Below are 20837 nucleotides of genomic sequence, written 5' to 3' on the forward strand. Positions count from 1 at the left end.
TACTGTAACAGTAGTGCATTTAGCTGTAAAGCAGAAGCTGATTGTAAAATGGATGCTTAGAATTTCAATACTAAACCTTAACTCTATTGCTTTTGTTAAATACTTGAAACTTTAGACTGTCATTGTAGGGCTTAGTTTTTTAGCACTGTAAGCAATCAGTCAGTTGTATTTATATCATATAAACAGTTTTTCTATGAAGCTGCTTCTTTACTAAAATAAATCATTTTCTATAGTGTTTATAATTACTGTACTAAATAATTCTTTAGTACATCTCCAATTAATATAGTTTATGCCACTAATCTCTTAACCATCATGTAGGACTGCTTTTGGTATTGCAATGTGGAGTTTTAAATGTGCAGTATTTTTAATGTGATTTGTGACACTTAGCAGAGGTGTATCCGTGTCATTCATGGCTTGGTCTGAAGCAACAGTATGTGTATGTAATAATAGCGTAGTTGGTGTGACATGAGCTGCAGAAGGCCGTGTTAAAAGTAGTCTGATATAGTAAGTTGTAGTAATATATGTGTGTCTGTATGTATCCTGGAGACTGTTTTATGTTGATCAGCTTCAGTTGAGTTGAGACTGTTGTCTTTTTATATTTCTGTTGCCAGTTTATTTTTGTTTGAGAACGAGTAAGTCACTTAGTTCTTAGTTGCTCATAAACATGTCCATCAATGGGGCACATTCTTTTTTTATCAACGCTGTCATCTGATAAAGAACCATTATATATGGTAGGCATGAGAAACCACTCATGAAAAGTGGTCAGATACTGGCAAATGAATGTCTTATTTTTATGAAGGAAGAGTCCTCCATAAATACATATTGTCCTCTAAGAGTTTACTGTTGTGCCAGGAAAGGGGGAAGCTTGTCTGTTTCTCATAATTTGAGGTTTTCTGGCAAATCAGGGAGTACTTTAGTCACTAAATAGCAATGCAAGCAAAACTATCCCTATTTTTTTGGCCATTGTATCCACATTATTTTAGGCTCTGTCCAGATTTTTTGCACTAAGAGGTTGATACATACCTCTCAACTGTCCAGATTTTTGCCTTATATTTTTGGCCTAATCCTCATAAAAGTTATGGTTTTCTGGCAAATCACTGAGGATTGAAATAAGTAAATGCCAAACATTTGAGTTTCAGCCCTCATTTCCTTCAGAAAATGAATGTTAAGACAAATGCTGTTATTCTAGCAACTTTCTATGTCTAAGAACAATATTTATAATCTGTCCCTGTTTGGGTGGCCTTTGACCCCCCCCCGATATTTTAGGCTTCGTTCAGATTTCTTGTGCTAAGAGGTTGAGCGGTATGGAGGCATGGTATGTAATGTCCTAGTTGCTGATTTATTTGTTGCATTTTAAGAGGGTATAGGGGTTTTGCATTCCTTAGTGTGCCATCCTTTGTTTAAGATGCCTAGTTACTATGAACTTGTATGTTTCTACCATTTTTTCTTTAATGCAACGTAGGCAATTAATTCTTCAAGGGCAGCAAGCACTAAATTTGTAGATGGAACAGTGAAATGTAAAGTTCTTTGTCAGTAATAGCATCTTCATTAGTTACAAATCTCTCTAATGTAGAATTATTCAGATGATGTTTACTTCTACAGAGATAGTGCTTATTGACTGATACTGTTTGAGGGGCCTTTTATGGTTAAAATGTTCTGAAATGGGCAGGTTTGTCATTATTGGGTCATACATTTTGTTTCATTACTTACTGGAAACATGTTCAAAACTACACATTTAACACACTGTAAGAAGTGTAAATGTTTTCAGTGTGCAACTAGCTGTTTTTTGTTTATCAAATGGCACACTGTGTTGTAAAATCTGAAAGCAGTGTTAATAGCATAATTGCCTTTGGTGCAGAAGCCTGTGGATTCCACTCCCACACCATGTAGATGGAGTGCTGATATGCAGTGCCCATATTATTGTTGATTATTTGATGCATTATAAGGGGGGATAGGGGTTATACACTCCTGAGTATGGCCTTTTGTATGAGATACCTAGTGATTGTGAACTTGTTAGTCACTTCCGATTGCAATATTACCAACTTAACAAATTTTTATTGTAATATAGGCAATTAATTTTTCAAGGGCAGCAGGCACTGAATTTGTAGATAACATTGATATGTAAAGTTGTTTGCCAGTAGCAGCCTCTTCATTAGTTACAGATTTCATTAATGTGGAATTCAGAGGATTTTACTTCTGCAGAGATTGTGCGTGTGCAGTAATATTGGTGGATTGTAATGACAGAAGTCTTGAGTGGCCTTTTATTGTTGAAATTTTTTGAAATGGGTAGTGTTTGGTTCATAAATTTTGTCTTGTTGCTTAAAAGAATGTTTATACTACAAATTTAAAACATATTCTAACAAGTGGTGCTGTATTATACAAGGAATATAATTCAATACAATCAGGAAAGTGAATTAAAGAATAAATACATGTATGCATGTCCCTAAAAAAATGTGCAAGGAGTCTGTTTTGAAAACAGCCCAAAGGTAAACTTAATTCTCCAGCAACCAGATGCATTTCCATGAATGTGGGTTTTCATGCAGTTTCAATGAATGTGAGTTTTGCCATTTCAATGAATGAGAGTTTCAAGGGCAGACAAGTTTACTGCTCATGCTAAGTCTGTTTTCATTGTGAGACTGTATTGTTTGTTTAGCAAGTGGCTATCTGTGTTTGTGCTATTTTGTTTCAATATCTGTAATCATTGTAGAAGCACATAATAGAACATATGCATGGTAACTGGTGAGATAACCAAATAATGGAACAGTGGAATGGCTGAGGAGGGGGCAGGGCTTGCTGCAGGAGGGCTGCTCTGGGGTGGTGGTCTAGTACCCTTCCTAGAACCCTATTTGACCGTGATCTGGCTCTTGTATTTAAAGTAGAAAATACATATGCAATGGTAGCTGCAGTATAACTACATAACAAGGTATCTTTTTCTTATGCATTTAAATAATTTAAGGAAATGACTGGAGTGGCCTTATTGGGGAATGACCCAGTGGGCGTGGCTCAAATAGGGGTGTTTCATGAGTGTGGTGTGGGTGGAGCTTAAGGGGCACCTGAGCACTACTTCGCCTAGGGCGCCATTTCGGCTAAGGCCGGCCCTGCAAACAATACCTCATTTTGAAGACACTGTTACTCCTTACAACATGGTAAAAGAACTGTGTCTGTGCACTGTACACATGTACAGATATCACAGTTTGTTTAGTCTTGTACAATTATGAAAATTATACATTTACAATACTTCTCATTATTATGCCCATATCTTTGCAAGGGAGCATAGTGATCACACAAATGATGCATCATTTTGAAGCCGACATTCAGATGCACAACTTCTACACTGATATGTAGGCTCTGACTGTTACAGGTGATGAGATATTATGCTTTGTTTATTTATCAATTATGAGAAATAATATATTAATCATATTTCTGTGAATATCTCAAGAAAGGAGCATCTCACAGTAATGGTTAAGGTATAATTTTAAAGCTGGCATTCATATTAACAAATTAAATTCAAATTGTATGGATCTGCATGGTACATTGACTAAGATATTGTGCTTTGCTTTTCCAAAAAGGTAAAAAATATGCACAATATCAGCCTTCCTTGCCAGATATTTAATAATGACTTTGATATGCACTATCAACATTTACACTGTTGGAAAGTTCAGTGTCTGCTGAATAACTTCGCATTTACATTTTTAGTCTAGCTCTTATAGTTAAAAGTTATGAACATTTGTTTTCTGTATGGTATTACAAATGGATTTTCTGAAAATGAGCTCAGGCTGCACTGTTGTTCCTATGGTGGAATTAAGCAGGTAGCTTTTCCTGAGCTGCTCCGGAGTGAATGAGTTAAAGCCCTAATGGCCAAAGTAGCAGACATACATACCTTCTTACCCAATCTGTCCAAGGCTCGACAATCTCTATCAGAAGGGGTAGGGTTTTTGGCAGAAGTAGCCTTAATGCCCTTTGATCCCTGGGAAATGGTCTCTGGATCCGCAGTAGGATTCTTGAAGAGGAATTTGTGAGAGTCTGGTACTCTGTAATACCGGTCAGGTTTTCTGGGAGCTGGAAGTGTCTGGGGAAAGGCTAGATTCCAAGAAGGCATCATCTACAATGTCAAGCACAGGAGGGATAGCTAAAGGCCTGTGTTGAGGGAGGAGTAAGAATTCCCCAAGCCTCTTTTTGGAGTCAGAGTAATCCTGGCTTTCCCAGCGGAAATGCTCCCTAAGAGTGTGCAAGGTTTCACCAAAAGAAAAATCCCCTGGAGGGGAAGCAGAGGTAATGGAATCCTCTACATCAGAATCCTCATAGGTAGATATGGGTAAATCCTGGTAATGAGAAGAAACGGAAATATCAGATTCCTGATCAGAAGAATCAGAAGGAAAATCAGTTCTAGGTCTCTTAGAGGAGGAAAGGCTGGAATCCCCTAATTAAGGTAATAAGGTCTTCAGCCATTGTAAGCATTTGTTTTTTGGGCATATGGGCCTGAGCATGTGTTGTGGACGTCAGTTTTCTAGGCGTGCGTCGAGTTTTAGGCCTGGATGAAGAAGATGGCATTGGTTTAAAATGCAAATTTGTAGGCCTGAATACACCCTCAGAAGCCGGTGTCTGCACAGCAGCTCTGGACCCATCAAAGGTAGAGACATCCACAGGTTCCATAGTTGAAGAAGCATCTTGCGGCATACCGGACTCTGAATGGGTCTCAGTAGAGGCCTGCGAATCTGAAGTAGCGGGTATCAGGGCTGCGAAAACGCTTCACTGAGTACCGGTGAACTGGTGACTAGCTTAATGGTCGTCGGCAGTTTTGGACCTATGCGGTCTGTCTCTGTCTTTATCCTTACGTTTTTTCGGAATGTTGGTAGTTGGATGGCTTACCGAAGCCATTTTTTGATAGTTATACCTTGTACCAAAAATAATTTGCTGCAACTACAGACCAAAGACGAACAGTTCAGGGGTTGAACAAGGCACAAAACCGACAGCGAGGAACATTGTGGTCTGGGCCTAAGCAAGGAATGCAGTATGAATGAAAATCTTTATGAGGTATTTGCTTTCCACAGGTAATACAATTGTTAACTTTTCCTGACATCGGTTAAGGGCAAGAAAAAAAAAAACCCCAATGGGGTACTTAGCTTTTTTGAAGACTTCGGTTCTGAAACTCAAAAATAAAAATTTCAGGAGTTGGCCGACCGGCACTTGTGAACTGCTTCTGCTTCGGGCACCGTGCGGCAAGAAAGACTGATGTAATGGCGTTGGCTGCATGTTTTATACCCCTAACGACCTGACATCATGGAAGAAGAGACAGCATCCGACACAGGAATCCAGGACTCTGGTATTCAGGCCAGCTGAGGGCTACCTGCAAGCAGATAACCCAAATGTGATAACTGCAACAGTGAAACACGAAGAACGTCCAGACTTGTCAGGGCCAATAGGGTGCAATGAGGATTACTTTGCTTATCAACCGAAGTGCTTTCTTTAGAAATTGTGGAATCAGAGGAAAGGTAGGGAAGGCATAAAGCAGTCCTGGGGGCCAATCATGTACTAGTGTGTCCCTCGGGGGCTCCCCCTGAGGGGGCATTAGGGCAAAGTAGCTGTTGCATTTGTGGTTGGTGGGAGACGCAACCAGATCACAGAAAGGCTGACCCCAGTGATGGAAAATCCCTGTCACTACTTTGGGAATGAGAGACCACTCATGAGGCAGGAGAATGCATCTGCTCAGTTTGTCTGCAATCACGTTGGTGTTCCTGGTGTTCCCGGGAATGTGCTTTGCCACCAGAGAGTGGTTGGAGGCTATCACCCATAGCCATACTCTCATGGCTTCCTGACACCACGGGTAGGATCTGGTTCCCCCTGTTTGCTGATATTCCAGACGACCGACATGTTGTCCAATTGGATACAATTGTCCCTGATGGGAGGACAGATTGGAATGCTTGCAACGTCAGAAGCACCTCCCTCTGTTCTAGGACACTGATATGCAAATTGGCCTCTAAGGAGGACCAAGTGCCTTGGACTGTCTTTCCCTGAAAATGCATCCGTGGTCACTATGGCCTTGGGCTGAGAGGCTGAGAAGGGATGACTCCATAATTCCATTTCTGGCTTTATCCACCAATTCAGATCCTGCTTGCAGTGGTTCATTATACAGACTGGGTGCGACATAGGATGTGTTAATAGGTATCACCGTGACGCTAGGAGCCACTGTAGTAATCTCACATGGAGTCTTGCTAGGGGGAACTATAGTAATCGCTGTTGTCACTGAGCCTAGCAGTTGAAGGACTGAACGAGCTGGGACTCTGTCCTGAGAGAGTATCACTCGGAGCTGAGATCTTAGTCTGTGAAGAGGAACACCGATAAGGTAAGACCTCATGTCAAATGCTGTTCCTATGAATTCTAGACTTTGAGTAGGTATTAGTTTCAACTTCTCTTTGTTTACTGAGATCCCTAAGAGCTGTGCTAGCTGTAAGGTGTAGTTCAAGGCAATAAGCAGTAGATGCTTGGTGAGGGGAAGTAAGGCGCCAATCGTCCAGATATGGAAACACCTGGAACCCTTGCAGTCTCAAGTGACCTGTTACTACTGCAATACATTTGGTGAACACTCTGGAGGCCATGGAGAGACCAAAGGACAATGCTCGAAATTGGTAGTGTTTAGCTCCCAGCCAGAAGCAAAGATATCTTCTGGAACGCTTGTCCATTTTTATATGGTAATACGCATCCTGGAGATCTATTGAGCACATCCAGTTGTCTTTTTCCAGAAATGGGAGGATAAACTAAACTGTGACCATCCGGAATTTGTTCTGTCTGACAAACTTGTTTAGGATGCTGAGGTCAAAAACTGGTCTCCAGTCCCCTGTCTTTTTTGGCACTAAAAAGAACCTTGAGCAAAATCTGGATTCTGTCTGGTCTGGTGGGACTGTCTGGATGACTCTTTTTTTGGAGCAGCTTTCGAATTTCTTATGCTGCTACATCCCTCTGACTGGGTAGAACATTAGGGATTCGCCTTTGCAGCCTTGGGTAAAGATCGAAGGGGATGTGATAATCTCTGGATAATTATTGTCTGCACCCAGGAATCTGTTGTTAATGAGTGCAGGGCTAAGTGGTGCAGAGAGAATCGTCCCCTGACTGCTTCCAGAGGCAAGCAATTGGGCTGCTCTTCAGGAGCACTGGTAGGGCTGCCCAGAAAAGGCATCTCTGGACCCCTGGTTACGCGGACTCCCTCTGCCTCGGGGGGGCATTTTCCTGATGAGTTCCCCCCTCTGCCCTGGGGAAAACTCACGATGTGTGTCATGGAAAGGCCCTTTGGGAGTTCCTGAACCACATCTTTCCACTTCTCTGATTCCTACTGTAGGGTCACTGGGGAGTAGAAAAACATACGCACACAGCAGATAGGGTCTTGCCATCCTTCATACACCTGGCTGGCATGTTTTTAACTTTTGGACCAAAGAGAGAGGAAGCGTCAATGGGAGTGTTGACAAAGAAAGACTTGAAAGGGTCCACAAATTCACACAAGCGCATCCAAGCGTGACATCTCATGACAACACCTGCACCCACAGCTCTGGCCACCCCTTCGGTAGTATGTTCAATCAACCGCATGGACAAGTTAGATATGGATTCCAGGGTGGCAAGCTGTGAAGTCACTTTGTCACATACCTCATCAGATAATGCTCCTGCTAAGGTTTCTGAGAGTTCTGTGATGAGGTCCCTTTGGAGATGGGTAAAAAGTGCCAAGTAATTTAATGAACATATGGCAAAAGTCACTGAAGCATAAACCTGCTTCCCTAGCCTGTCCATTGTCGAGGCACCCTGTTTGCAGGATGGACAGCAGGACTCTTCTCTGCAAGTTCTTTCCTTGTGGCTGCCGCCACCACCATAGCATCTACTGCTAAGCCTTTGGATCAATGGGGCTGATCCTCTGGAGGGAACAGTATTTTGTCCGGTCTCCGGGGGATTGGCTCAATGGTGTCAGGGGCCTTCCAAGCACGCTGCACAAGGAGTCTGACCAACTCATTTGCAGGCAGAGTCACTAAGGAAGTAAAGGGTCGGGCACAGAAAGCCTGCAAAAATACAGATTCCTCTGAGGAAGGGTTGGTGGACTTCCAGTCAACCCTCTGTTTCAAGATCTCCAGTATGTCTCCAAAGGAGACATCCTCAGGGGGTGACCGTGGGGACACTTCCCCCTCAGCATAATCTGTATCTTCAGTGAGAGATTCCTCTGGGGAATGAATATGCGTCCTCTTGCAAGATCTCTTATGAGGTGGCTCTTCAGGGGGAAGATCTGAAGAGGACTCTGAAGACAGGGTGCCCTGCAGTAGGGTATCTTGCTGTTCCCATGCCAGATGTCTCAGTGTAGTGGACTGTGGCAGCTGCGAACCAGAGGACATGTATATATGACATTCAGTTGCCAAAGGAGCCAACTGCAAGCCTGCTGAGGTGAGTACCCTCTGCATAACCTAGAAGGTAGGCCTGCCTGAAGAGGGATGGGAGCCTGGAACTGAAAAAGACAACCTCGGAACCAGGGTCAAACCCTGCTCGGAGGAGCCAGTCTCCAGGAAAGGAGCCATGAGAGGACTCAGCTTCCAAAGCAACCAGAACTGTAGACAGTGTTGTAGAAAATAATCGGCGCCGTACTAGGGGTCATGGTGCCAACAGACCAGTCACGGTCTCAAAATAGGGTGGCTCCAACAGAGCTGTGGTCCACAGGGTAGGTTCCGGAACGACAATAAGATCTATCAGTGTAACCGAAGAAGCTGGCACCGGGAAATGCGTCGGCATCAAGGGCTCCAAGACCTGGAGGGAGGTTGAAGGAGGGAGGTTAAAGGAGGAATATAGGTTGTAGTCTGTGGAGACAAGATAGAGTTGGGATGCCTCTGGCTGCTAGGAGCTGATCCACAAGTCTCACTACATCAAGCTCCAAAAGGCTTCTGGTGGAACGGGTTGACATCCCCGATGGAGATTCAGGTCAGTCAAGGAATGGACTTAGCTGCTGTCCAACAAAGGGGTCAATGGATGGGGAATATTGGTTCCTGGCTAGTGTCTCGACCTCCAGCAGTTGGAAGACCAGAAGGCTGTGATGATAGGGGGAAGTGAGCAGTTTTAAGGGAGAAGCTACTGTTGGTGCCGAGAAGGTCTGTGGTACTGTGGAAGGTATTGGTTCTGTAGGCACTGTGGTTGTTGGTTCCGTAATCAAGGATGGCACCGTGGATGGAGTTTTAGGCTCCAGTGCCAAGGTAGGTGTCAGAGTCATTTTGGCATGTTTAGTTTTCGGTTCCACACGAACCTGGGCCTTAGTAGTTTTTGGATCCTGGGACTGAGGAGATGATGGCACTGAAGAGCTCCTCTTCTTAGTCTCTTTATTAGGAGGGGTTGAGACCTCCACACTTCAGATAATGCCTCAGAGAAAGGGTTTTTTCAAGATACCCTTTAAGATTAAAGCCCTTACAGAGCTCGCATGGAGGGTGAACCTTCAAATGTGGTACTCCTAGGCAATATACGCAGGAGAGATGCCCATCAGAATTTGGCATCTTCCTGCCACATTTGTCACACTGTTAAAATCCAGTAGTGCCCTTCTTGTCATCCACTATCAAAAATACAATTAACAACATTTAAACAGCAATTAAACAACAATGAAATATCCTGTCTTGCAGCTAGGGATACACAAGCACACACACAGAAGAAAAGTTTTTTTTTTTTTTTGTGATTTACCAACAATGGTAAATAGAAATACACCCAAAGGGTGAAGGGAACAAGAGAATACCAATGATGGTATTTAGAATACCAAAAAGTAAAGGAAGGGATGGGTCTGTACCAACAACGGTACGAAGAATTACCAACAAGGTAAAAGGAGAGGCAAAAATCACTCGTACAGAAAGGGAATTATCTCTACCTATAAATGACCAAGGTAAAAGAAGGATTATAGAAGAATACAAAGCTAAATTTTCAAAATATTGAGAAAACATAACACTTAGCTTGAGAGCTGGCCTGATGCGTCTTGAAACTCTACACGGCAAATGAGATCTGAGGAGAGGGGCACTGTGGGTAACCTTATCTTGAGAGTTTTTGGTTGGCACAAGCTTGTTATATTGGCCGAATCACTTCCGTGGATGGAACGAGACCCATCAGTCATGAATGAATGAAGATTAACAACATCAAATCAACTAAGAAAACATATAGGTATAATGCAAGAAACTAATTATGACAAATGTCTATGGTTTGTTTTTGTTTTCTATTAATGCATGACTACCCAACTGTTTAAAATGAGATTTAATAAAAATGTTCAAAAATATAGTCCGGTGTAATATCCTGTTGTGGGAAAACTGGTAAAGGGACAATGGGATTTCAAGTTTTATGGTGGTGCATCATGTAACACCCTATTTTAATTCTTAGGCCTTTAAGTTTGAGCTCTGGAATTACTAAAAAGAAGTCCAAAAATACGGGAGAAGAGAAAATGTTAAACATTGTTGCTCCTGCTTAAAATTGGTTTAAGTCCCTCTCCAACCCCCAATACAGGGACAAAGCTCTCACCCTCCCAAAAACTTACAAATACCAACTCTGAGATCTCTGTATCATGGAGAAAGGGGAATATTCATAGAAAATGCAGTCTCATACTTGGTGTATTCAAGTCTACATTTTCAGTCATGTAATCTTGCAATTCTGGGACTTGCATTAACGGCTCTCAGAATTTCAAATAGTTACCATAACATGTTTGTGGTGTGGAATTATAGTTTGCTGATCATATATGAACTGCAACAAGCAGTACTTTGACAGGTATTTTTGACAGCTGTCAAACAGGTGGTCATAAGCCGCAGTCTGACAGCTGTCAACTAGTGCTGTTCGGTTAAGGCAATTCTTAGATGTGCATGTTATGTATACAACTGACTCACATGAACATCTAATTTACATCTCTTAGAATTCCTCTTTCACCCTAGTAGTTTAAACAACTGCTCAGGCGACCAACTTACAAGTACACACAGTTCTATATGGCTCCCTACCCACACACAGGCATTTATGCATGCCTACTGCACTTGTTAAATAGTCATTAAATACACTTTAGATATTATATTGCCTCTACAGCTGTCACTTTGCTCGTTTCTGGTTATGATTTAATCTGTTGTCATCATTACTACACAACTTACACAGTGCTCTGTAAGTATTGAAGCTTTGTTGCATTACTCACTTAGTCTGAATGCTGTTCTTCTATCCTTTTATTATGCTTTAATGTGTGCCTGTTTTAATTATGGTATGTTTATCATTCTTCCTTATACAGCCCAGGTCGTGTCTAAAAAGAGTCCTCAAACCATCTCACTTAACCAGTAAACAAATGTTAAATAAATAAATGTATATGTATATTTATCTGTGCATGGATGTTTAAATGAAGTAAAGAAAGCAGGACATGGTACAATAGTACTGTTCGGACTGCAACAGTGACACTTTGTATTGTACTAAAGTGGTACAGTTTACAACTGAACATCCAAAGACACAAATCAGAACCAGTGCTATGTGCTGCCAGGCAATGAAGATAATGTTTGCTAACCTTACTTTAACTGTACCGAGTTGCAGTTTGACAGTTACTTTTGACAGCTATCATAAGATGTAATATGATGGCTGCCAAAATAGCTATTAAACTGCAGGATATGTCAGGTAACTTGACATTTGTCTGACTACAGATGTAACAATTCTATTTTGCATTCTAACAGATATGACAGCAACACACAACTGTACTCCTTTGACAGGAGTTGACTTGGGGGAGGAGGTTCCAACTGCAGGTGTTACAGTCTACAGTGCATTTTAGAGTGAAGGGGACACATCATACATGCAAACACAATATGCTCTCATTCACACACACATATATGCAGACAAACACACAAAGCTATTAACGTATACATTCACACACACACTAAGACACAAACTGCATAAGACCACATACCTAGACTGCCAATCTGAGCAAGGTGAAGGGATATCAAGTTAGTAATAATAGGTCCAATGACAATATTAGTCACATACACTTCAGAAATTCCTCTCTGCTCTGCACACATCTTGCATGGTACGGATGTCTATGGATCACCATACTACACAAGAATCCTTGCCAAGCAATGCACTAGGATTTTCCATACGCTATGCCCGCATAACACTGTACTTGTATGCACCTCTACAAAAGCCTCACTGCTGGTCAGTAAAGCAGAGCTGCACTAGGGAGCAATAGAGTTTCCATGAATCAACCCCCCCACCCCACCCCCGCATGCAATGCACACCCTCTTGAAACTCAAGTGTCATGCAATGTAAATGAGCTGGAATTATATATTTGGGGTCAAGGCTGAAAGGCTGAAATTCTGAAAGTTGTAAGAAAGTCTATTATTTAGATGAAGCAACTTGGGACCTAGTTGTTGAATTACATTCTATGGCTCATTATGTGAACTGGTATTTGATTAAGGCATCGCTATACTAGGCGGCTTGATCAGATCACCGGTTATTTATAATGGAGAAATTAAGGGTGAGTAGTGGTGGTCTAAACCTTTTCTTCAACCTGTTTTCTATTTTACAGAGGATGATTTAGTTAGAAATAAAGACTAAGCTAGGCAGAAGAATATTAAAAAAGAGGAATAGAAGCCATGGGAGCAGAAGAGGAAACAGCACAACGCACTGTCAAAGTTAAGGAATATTTATAACTGTTACAATGAATGACAAAATATCCTGTGTGAACAAAAGGGGTTCCTATTCTCTTAAGATGTGACATGATCTCACTACTTGGGACAATGCATACACTTCTACAAGTGGCTTTTGTTTTTTTATATTAATAAAGGTCTTGTTTTATATACTTTTTTGAATGAAAAAATATAAATGCAACATCTTTGCAATGGTTACTGGTGGATTTGCCAAATGAATGGCTGCTGCTGCCTTGAAAGAAAATTGAAAGAAAGCAAGCTTCTGTCTTGAAATGCATCTGTTTTTGCTTCAATAAAGGCTTGGGGTTATGATGGTAAAGCAGCAGTTTTTTTTTTTTTTTTTTTTTAACTTCACCATGCCACTAAATTTCTAAAAGTGGCCAAGTTGGTGTTCATTGTTGCTTTGCAACTGAGACTTTGATGGAGCAAAAAAAATGACTCCTTTTCAGGGATAGCCTTTCAAGACATTTTTTTCTTAAAAAATGCTAGTAATTCTCCCAGGAATTTGTAAAAATTACTAGGGCTAAAGACAGTCCAAAGCTGATAAGGTGACAGCTATAGACTTTATAGTATAAGAACATTTGGCAACATTTCTTAATCTTTAAATGCAGGTAAATGCCAACATGTCCAGAAAATGCATGCAATACTCTGTTTCAGGAGGGGAATGGAAAACAGTTTGGTAAGCATCCCACTTTAAGTGATAAACTGGTTAAGGCTTCTGACCTCCAGAACTGACCCAACTCCACTAGTATCCAGTTACGCTTACAAGTCACAGATGACTCACACTGCCCCATGAACAGTCATCACCATCCATGGAATTTACTAGGCAAGGGAGGAGAAAAGATAGCTACTGCCAGGCCTTTCACCTGCATCACATATGGATGCATACAAACATTTATGGACATTTTAGAAGTTGCCAATCTACTTGCCAAATGTCTCTGTTATACTCTGAGATAAAAAGGTGGAGAGTGAAACACTTTCCCACCTCTAGCTCCAAAACAGCTTTTGACGTGATGGGGAAGACAAATGTGAGTGGCATATGATTTGTTTGTAAATTTTATGATGTGAGCTTCCTTTATCAGTTCCAGCACCAAGCTGTTTGCCATAATCTTTACCTAGACAGACTTAAAATCAGACTCCCATCTTTTCTCAATGAGGTGAATTTGGAAATGATGGGAGACAGGAAAAGTCTTCAAAGTACTGTCAATTGAAAATAAGTTGAATAGCAAATACAAAGGAATGCAGTACAGGTTCAGACAGAAAGCACAGCCACTTTTATGTGCTACCTCCATGCAGTTTTGCACAAAGAAAACATCTCAATGAGATGGAGACCCCCACCCCAACCTCCAATTTAAGAAAGCTATCCTTAATCAAGGATTTCTGAACTTTAAATTTTTTCCTATGTAAATGAAGATCCTCAAAGATAGGACTTGGATCTTTCTGCCCAGATGGTCTGAACCTCTATATTCGTTACCCAGGGTGGGAGGTAAAGAAAGTGGGAAGCTTGGTTCGGATGTCATGAAACTTGAGAATGAAACCTCAACCACAGTGGATTCTTAAAGAAATTAGCTGTACCCTTCAGTTTTAATCCTGTCAGTCCTCTTGGCAGCTAGCAGAGAGTTGCTACCACAAAAAAAAAGGACAGTACGTCCTTTAAAAATGTAATAACTCAGGGAGTCATAACAAGTGTATTAATTTCTAGAGGTGCTTTTAGGCAAGATCAATGCCACTGCCAGAAGACCAAATGCCAGATACCTGTGTAACCCCCCCCCCTCCAAAAAAAAAAATCACCTTCACAGATTCTAGAAAATAACAGGATTTATTAGTCTGGCACGCCAAATCTAGGTAGTATCTAGCTAGCAAACTGCCAGACATTTAAACACCAAATCCTCAGAAGAAAATTTTTTTCCTACAGCAGGAAGTGAAATGTGCAGACCTATAAGGTCTAATGTCTTGCTTCTCCCTATTTTTCCAGCAGCCCATTGAAGAAAAAAAATTACGGGAAAAAATGGCAAGAAATGCTGCCTCTTATTACTCTGGCTTTTTTTCTCCTATGTAGAGTGAGGCTGTGGCTGCAAGTGCGCCAGCAGCAGAACTGATCCAGCTTCACTCTTCCTGTCTTTCACCACTGCATCTCATAGAGGTAAGGCTGATACTGGGATTCTGGTGTCTCATGACAGAAATTCTTTAAGTGAATATTATTCTGTGTGGTACATGAAGTCTCCTTCCTGTGCCTTTCCTTTTCCCTTTCACATGAATAACACTAAGAGGTCAAACAGTTTTGCTGTGGGTCATATGGAATCTGTCCACTCTTCTTCTCCAAAAATAAAAAGTACAAGCCGTGGAGAAAACATGAAAACAGGTGGGACCACTTTCCGCAGAAAAAAGGTGGCAATCTATAAGAACCAAGCTCCAATTCTCAACATACACTGAATTAACTTCTGGAGAAAAAATGTACATTTTGCTGTGGAGCTATGCAAAAGAGATAAGTGTCATGCATGTCCTTTAGCACTGCAGTATAACACTGCTATTGTGATTGCCTTAGAACTAAATCTTTCAGTATGTTGGAGGAAAACAAAACTGATGAGAAACTCAAAAGCCAGTCAAATAAGGAAGGCAAAGTACAAAACAGCATTAAAGGAGAACTGTCAACAGAATATACAGTGGGATTTAATATAGCTGCATTTAATATATCTGCTGATGCCACAGCCAATGGCAGGAAGTTATGGAGTGATAGCAGGTGAACAACTGGAAATTTGACACCAGTACTGACATCTGTGACTGACATGCTCTGTGTTCTAGCAAGATACTCCAAAGCAAGATGGTGCATCCCAAATCTATAAATACAACGAAAAAAAAAGATCAAAGCTAAATGGAAAACTCACCTCTGTGTATTTCATCTTTTGCTGCATTCCCGCTACAGTAGTCTTGGTACACAGGCACTCCAAAATCTCCACCATGCGGAAGCAGAGATCTACATTCCTAATCTGCACACTGGTGCTAGCCTTCTGTTCACATACAATCTGCACTGCTGCTCCTGTTAATCTAGGACAAAGGACACTTGTATTGGTGCATGACACTAAACTTAAGATTTTATATTTTCAAGACATTCAGTTCAGCATAGTTCAGCATAATTTATAAGCTATAAAGGGTATGAAAACACAGAGGTGTAGCTAGGGTGGGACAAAGAGAGCAGCCATCCTCAGGTTCAAAGTGTTAGATGGCACAATCAGCAGATTTCGATGAATCCTCGGTGCATTACTGGCATTTAAGAATGAATGTTGGCATTGCATTTCTAGTTAGAATTGAACCGCTATACTGCTCAGTGTGTGTGGTATAAACTGTAGCAAGCAGTTTGTTAGAGTTTAAAAGGAAAGAAGAACTTTTTTTTTTAATTGCTTCTCATGTCCGAGAAGAGAGGGGCCCTTTTACTTTTCCTTAACGTTGAGGAGGGGTACCAGATCAAGGCATGGCATCAGAACAGCTAGCTACTCCTCTGTGAAAACACATGCAGTTATGGAGAACAGATGCCTACTATATATAGAGTTTTCATGTAAACCTGAGAAATGTCAGACAATGGACGCTGGAAAAATTAAATGCTTTGAGTTCTTGTTTCACACCAGATGCTTGCATTCAATTTTTAACTGACACTGCAGTTCAGCATAAGATCGATGTTGCATTCCTGAGTATGCCATCCTTCAGATGAGATGTTAAACTAAGATCCCATCTGCCAGAATTGGTGTAGTTCAAGCTGTATGCAAAAGATCCCACAGTACTTATCATACAGATCAGAGTACCACTTTAGGTATCAGTTTGTGTACTGACTATACATATACATGTGCTTGCAATATTAATACATCAATTATCATTCCCACACCAACTGCAATTCTTTCATGTTGCACGTTAAATTCCTCAATATATTCCTTTACCCCCCCCACCTTTTTGCCATTTCTGTATTCTCTAGTACAATTTCACAGTTGCACATCTCGTTGCATAACAGCTCTTCCTTACAGTACTGCCAAAGATTCCACAAAGTGATGAAGCATAGCCTATATATATTTTCTAAAGCACTTGAAGCATTTAATTTTTTACATGACAAAAAGTACATTCAACAGATTTTTCATTTGTCCCCTTAGAAGTAATTTATCTGATAACAGTCTCAGCAAAAAGTCCAAAGCCACTCAGACTTCTTTACATCTTGTCTTCTTTATATACTTCCACTGTCTCCATTACAGATCTTTTTTCCTTCCTTTAAACTTTCCCATGACTTAACATAATAATATTGCATAACCATTTCATACCATTAATGTTTCATAAATCCATATCCAATTTCAATGTACTTACTTTATCAACATACTCAGTTATTTTGCTTACCTCAAATTTCTTCTTCTTCCCCATTTTTATATCTGCCCACACATCTTCATATCTTTTCTATATCATACTTCCAACAATTCGTTTTACTCCTTGTCCCATCTCCTTCAAAATCCAAAGCAAATTCAAAGATGACCAGTACACAACAGGATTTACAAGTCATTCTTGGTATAATATATTATACCTCTCTTTTACTGGATTCAACCTACACCCCATATAAATTATTTGCCCTTATCTGTTGGAAATGTCTACACATTCTCCACATACACCAGCATTCTTTCTTATATGACAATTGAAATGCTTTCCATGTTATAGTACTTTTTCTTTCTTCTCTCTCTCGTTTCTTAAACCATATTTTGCTTAATATATTTTATACCTAGTAATTTCAAGCATGGAAAAATAAACTTCGTTATTTTCACTATATCCCCAAATACTTTTTTGTTCAGTCTCAAACTTGCTTCTTTTAATTCCTCAACCTCTTCTTTCTTCACTATAAGCTTCTTTGTCCATACTTTATTTTATTTTTTCATTTAACTGTTAAATCACTTGGGCAAGGCAACTACCTCTTCCTTTATTTCCCAATAACCTTATCTTAAATCTACCTGACAGTTTCCTACTACTGCATAAATCACCATACTACATAAAGCTTTACTAATCAGGAACCCTTGTCTATCCCTTTTTTGTAGCACAGCTTCATTAGCTATCCACCCATTCATCATAGCTTTACTCCATGTCTTTTCAAACATTGACTGTAAAAGTTATTTTACTACGTATTTCATATCTACTTAATATATTTATGCTCTGTCATGATCTACACTGTCAAACAATTTTGCAACATCTCACACAATTTATTTTTCTCTTATTACGGTTGCACTTCAACAAATTTAACCTTTCTCTTACTTGCTATTTATTTACTTACTTATATTTGTTGGCCAGGACAGAACATGTATTCCTCTGTACAGGTGGTACCTCACAATTCAACTGTAATCCGTTCCGGAACAGCGGTTGAATTGCGACATGCCATTTCCCATACAAATGTATGGAAAATGGTTTAATTTGTTCCCGTCCCAAACAACAAAATTAAAAAATACACTAAAAAAAATTAAAAAATGTAGCTCACCATGACTTGAAGTGTAGAACATCACTTAAATGGAGTACAAGATGTGCAGGAAGGATGGAGGAGGAATGGAGGACTACTATATTCCTAAAATTATGACTCACATGTCACATACAAATTTATTTGATGTTAAATCCATCTAAGAATGCAGGCTAACATGTCCAGCTAAAATGCATGGTCATTACATCATTGTGTGATAGCAGTTATGAAATGAATACCTGTTGTCTCTGATTATGATTAATGTTTTATTTAGTTCACTTAAATGTGACATAGATTATAGCAACTGTTTCTTTTCAGGTGTAGGTGAAAAAAATTGTCCAGGGTGATTTGTCTCTCTCTGTCTTTTACAGGATAGTCTTGAAGTGGTTCATGATTGTGTTGTTAGTCTGTCATCCTGTTGACATATCCTGTGTTGGGGTGCCACTCCAAGATTGCAGCCTGCACCTTCTCTCAGATGAATAAAAGTTCTTTAATGCAAGCTATTGGCATAGGTCATTTTTCTCTGTCATCCTCATCTTCAGAAGAAATTTCTCTTTCTTTGAACTGCTTATTGCAAAGTGCTGTTAAGTTCCTCCACTGTCAGCTCGTCATCATGGTCTTGTAGAAGTTCCTCCACATCCACCTCTCCCATTGTCCAGATGCTCTGCTGTGGAAATGATGTTTTGCGGCACTTCTGATGCTTCTGCATCGTCAGGTGCTTCATCCATGATTTTGCCTTCAGAAAAGGAAGGAACCAGTTTCCTCCAAGCTGCACAAAGGGCTTTCTGCGACACTCAATCTCAGGCACGTTTGATGAATGATATGGCATGAAGAATATCAAACTCAGTCTTCCAGAACTCCTTCAGTGTTTTATTTGAAGAATGGGTCACATTGCAGAGCCTTGAGAAGAGTGCTTTTGTGTAGAGCTTCCTGAAAACAGGCATTAATTTGTTGATCCACAGGTTGAATGAGAGAAGTTGTGTTGGGAGTAGGACTGCCACATTTCTGAGGGGACAGGTAGGAACCAAAAAAAAAAAAAAGGTCTTTCATGTGGAACAGCAGGTAGTTCCGTATTAAACAGAAGTGGCTCCACTTTGCGATTTTTGATTGGCTCATATGCCGGTACATGAGCCAATTAAAAATCACACAGCACAGCCTGCTCGCTATTCCACATTAAACAGAAGAGACTCTGCTTTGCGATTTATGATTGACCCCGTACGTCGGTATACAAGCCAATCAAAAATCACACAGCTGAGCCTGTTTCACCAGAATTTTCAACAGGCAGTGTGAGACTTAAGGTTGGGCTGCTGATCTCAGGGCAGTCCCACTCAAATAGGGATGTCTGGCAACCCTGGTTGGGAGGTAGGAACTGCACCTTGATGAAATCAAAGTCTATCTGAAGAATTTCTTCTAACTCTCGTGGGTGGGAAGAGGCATTGTCCAGAAGCAGAACAGCTTTCACTGGCAAATTATTCTCTGTCAGGTACTTCTTGACACTTGGAGCAAACTCCTCGAAAATCCAATCCTTGAAAACTGACTGGTCTACTCAAGCTTTCATGTTTGATTTCCACATTACAGGTAGTTTTTTATTTATAATCTTTTTTCCAAAGCATCTTGGGTATCCTGAGTGATACATCAGCAGAGGTCTTAGCTTGAGGTTTCCACTGGTGTTTGCTGTCAGGAGGAGTGTGAGCCTGGGGCTTGTGACCTGGAATCCTAGCTACTTCTTGGGTTATGCAAGTCCTACTTGGCAATCTCTTCCAGAAAAGCCCTGTTTCATCGCAATTAAAAATCTGTTCTGGCAGATAACCTTCTCTCTCTATTAACTCTTCAAATTCCTTGACAAATTTCTGTGCACCTTCTTTGACAGCACTAGCTGCCTCTCCTTGTCTCAGAACACTGTGGATGCCACTTATTTTTTTTTAAATCTGTGGAACCATCCCATACTTGCTTAAAATTCCTCTGTTTGCTGTGAGCTATTTCCCGGAGTTTTTTTGTAGGTCTTCAAAGATAAACATGGCTTTCACACAGATTATGGTCTGAGTTATTGGATCTACCTCTATAGTACAGTTTTGTACCTACCATAAATGTAGATGTTCAAGTGTTCACACTGCTGCAGTCATTACACTTGGGTTAACCTGCTGTCAGGCGGTCCCGCAGTCGGCCAGAGTTCCAAAGTCTTGGTCCGGCGTCGGTTGCTGTTGCTTCTTCCCTGACGTCAGTGCACCAGGGGTATACAAGATGCATCCGACACCATTTTCTTCAGTTTTTCTTGCCCCAAATGTCAGGTGCCCCCAAGTAGGTAGGCAATACATATTGCTAATAGAAAATATACATATAAAATAAAAACAATACCTTCAGACACAAGCAAATACACCACAAAGGTTGTATAGGATAGAAAGGTATAGATAAGTCCAGCTAATTCAGAGGGGATGGAGGGAGGGTAACCTGGACTGCGGCAGTGTGAACACTCGAACATCTACATTTATAGTAGGTACAAAACTGTACTATGTTAATCGTGTTACACTGCTGCAGACATTACACTTGGGTAGAATCCCAAAGCTAAGGTTTGGTGGCTGATCTATAAAGAGTTAGGATTGGCTATGAGGCTCTGCAGAACTGCAGTGGCAAATCCTGCTCTGGATTTAGAGTAAAGAGGCAAGTGGTAATGCTTGGTAAAGGTGTGCACTGAACTCCAAGTTACAGCCTCCAAAATTTGCTTGGTA

General features: G+C 40.7%; 1 protein-coding gene across 1 annotated transcript in view; it reads right to left on the reverse strand.

The window, feature by feature from the left end:
- The window catches only part of ATG2A (autophagy related 2A), a 2853001-nt gene that overhangs the window by 1881107 nt on the left and 951057 nt on the right, over positions 1–20837 (reverse strand). The window contains exon 12 of the mRNA XM_044075772.1: positions 15530–15689. Within this exon, the coding sequence (XP_043931707.1) occupies positions 15530–15689 (160 nt within the window). The remainder of the gene's footprint in view (positions 1–15529; positions 15690–20837) is intronic.

This window comes from Protopterus annectens, chromosome 6.part1 (genome assembly GCF_019279795.1).
Source record: "Protopterus annectens isolate FY-2018-M chromosome 6.part1, PAN1.0, whole genome shotgun sequence".
NCBI lineage: Eukaryota > Metazoa > Chordata > Ceratodontiformes > Protopteridae > Protopterus > Protopterus annectens.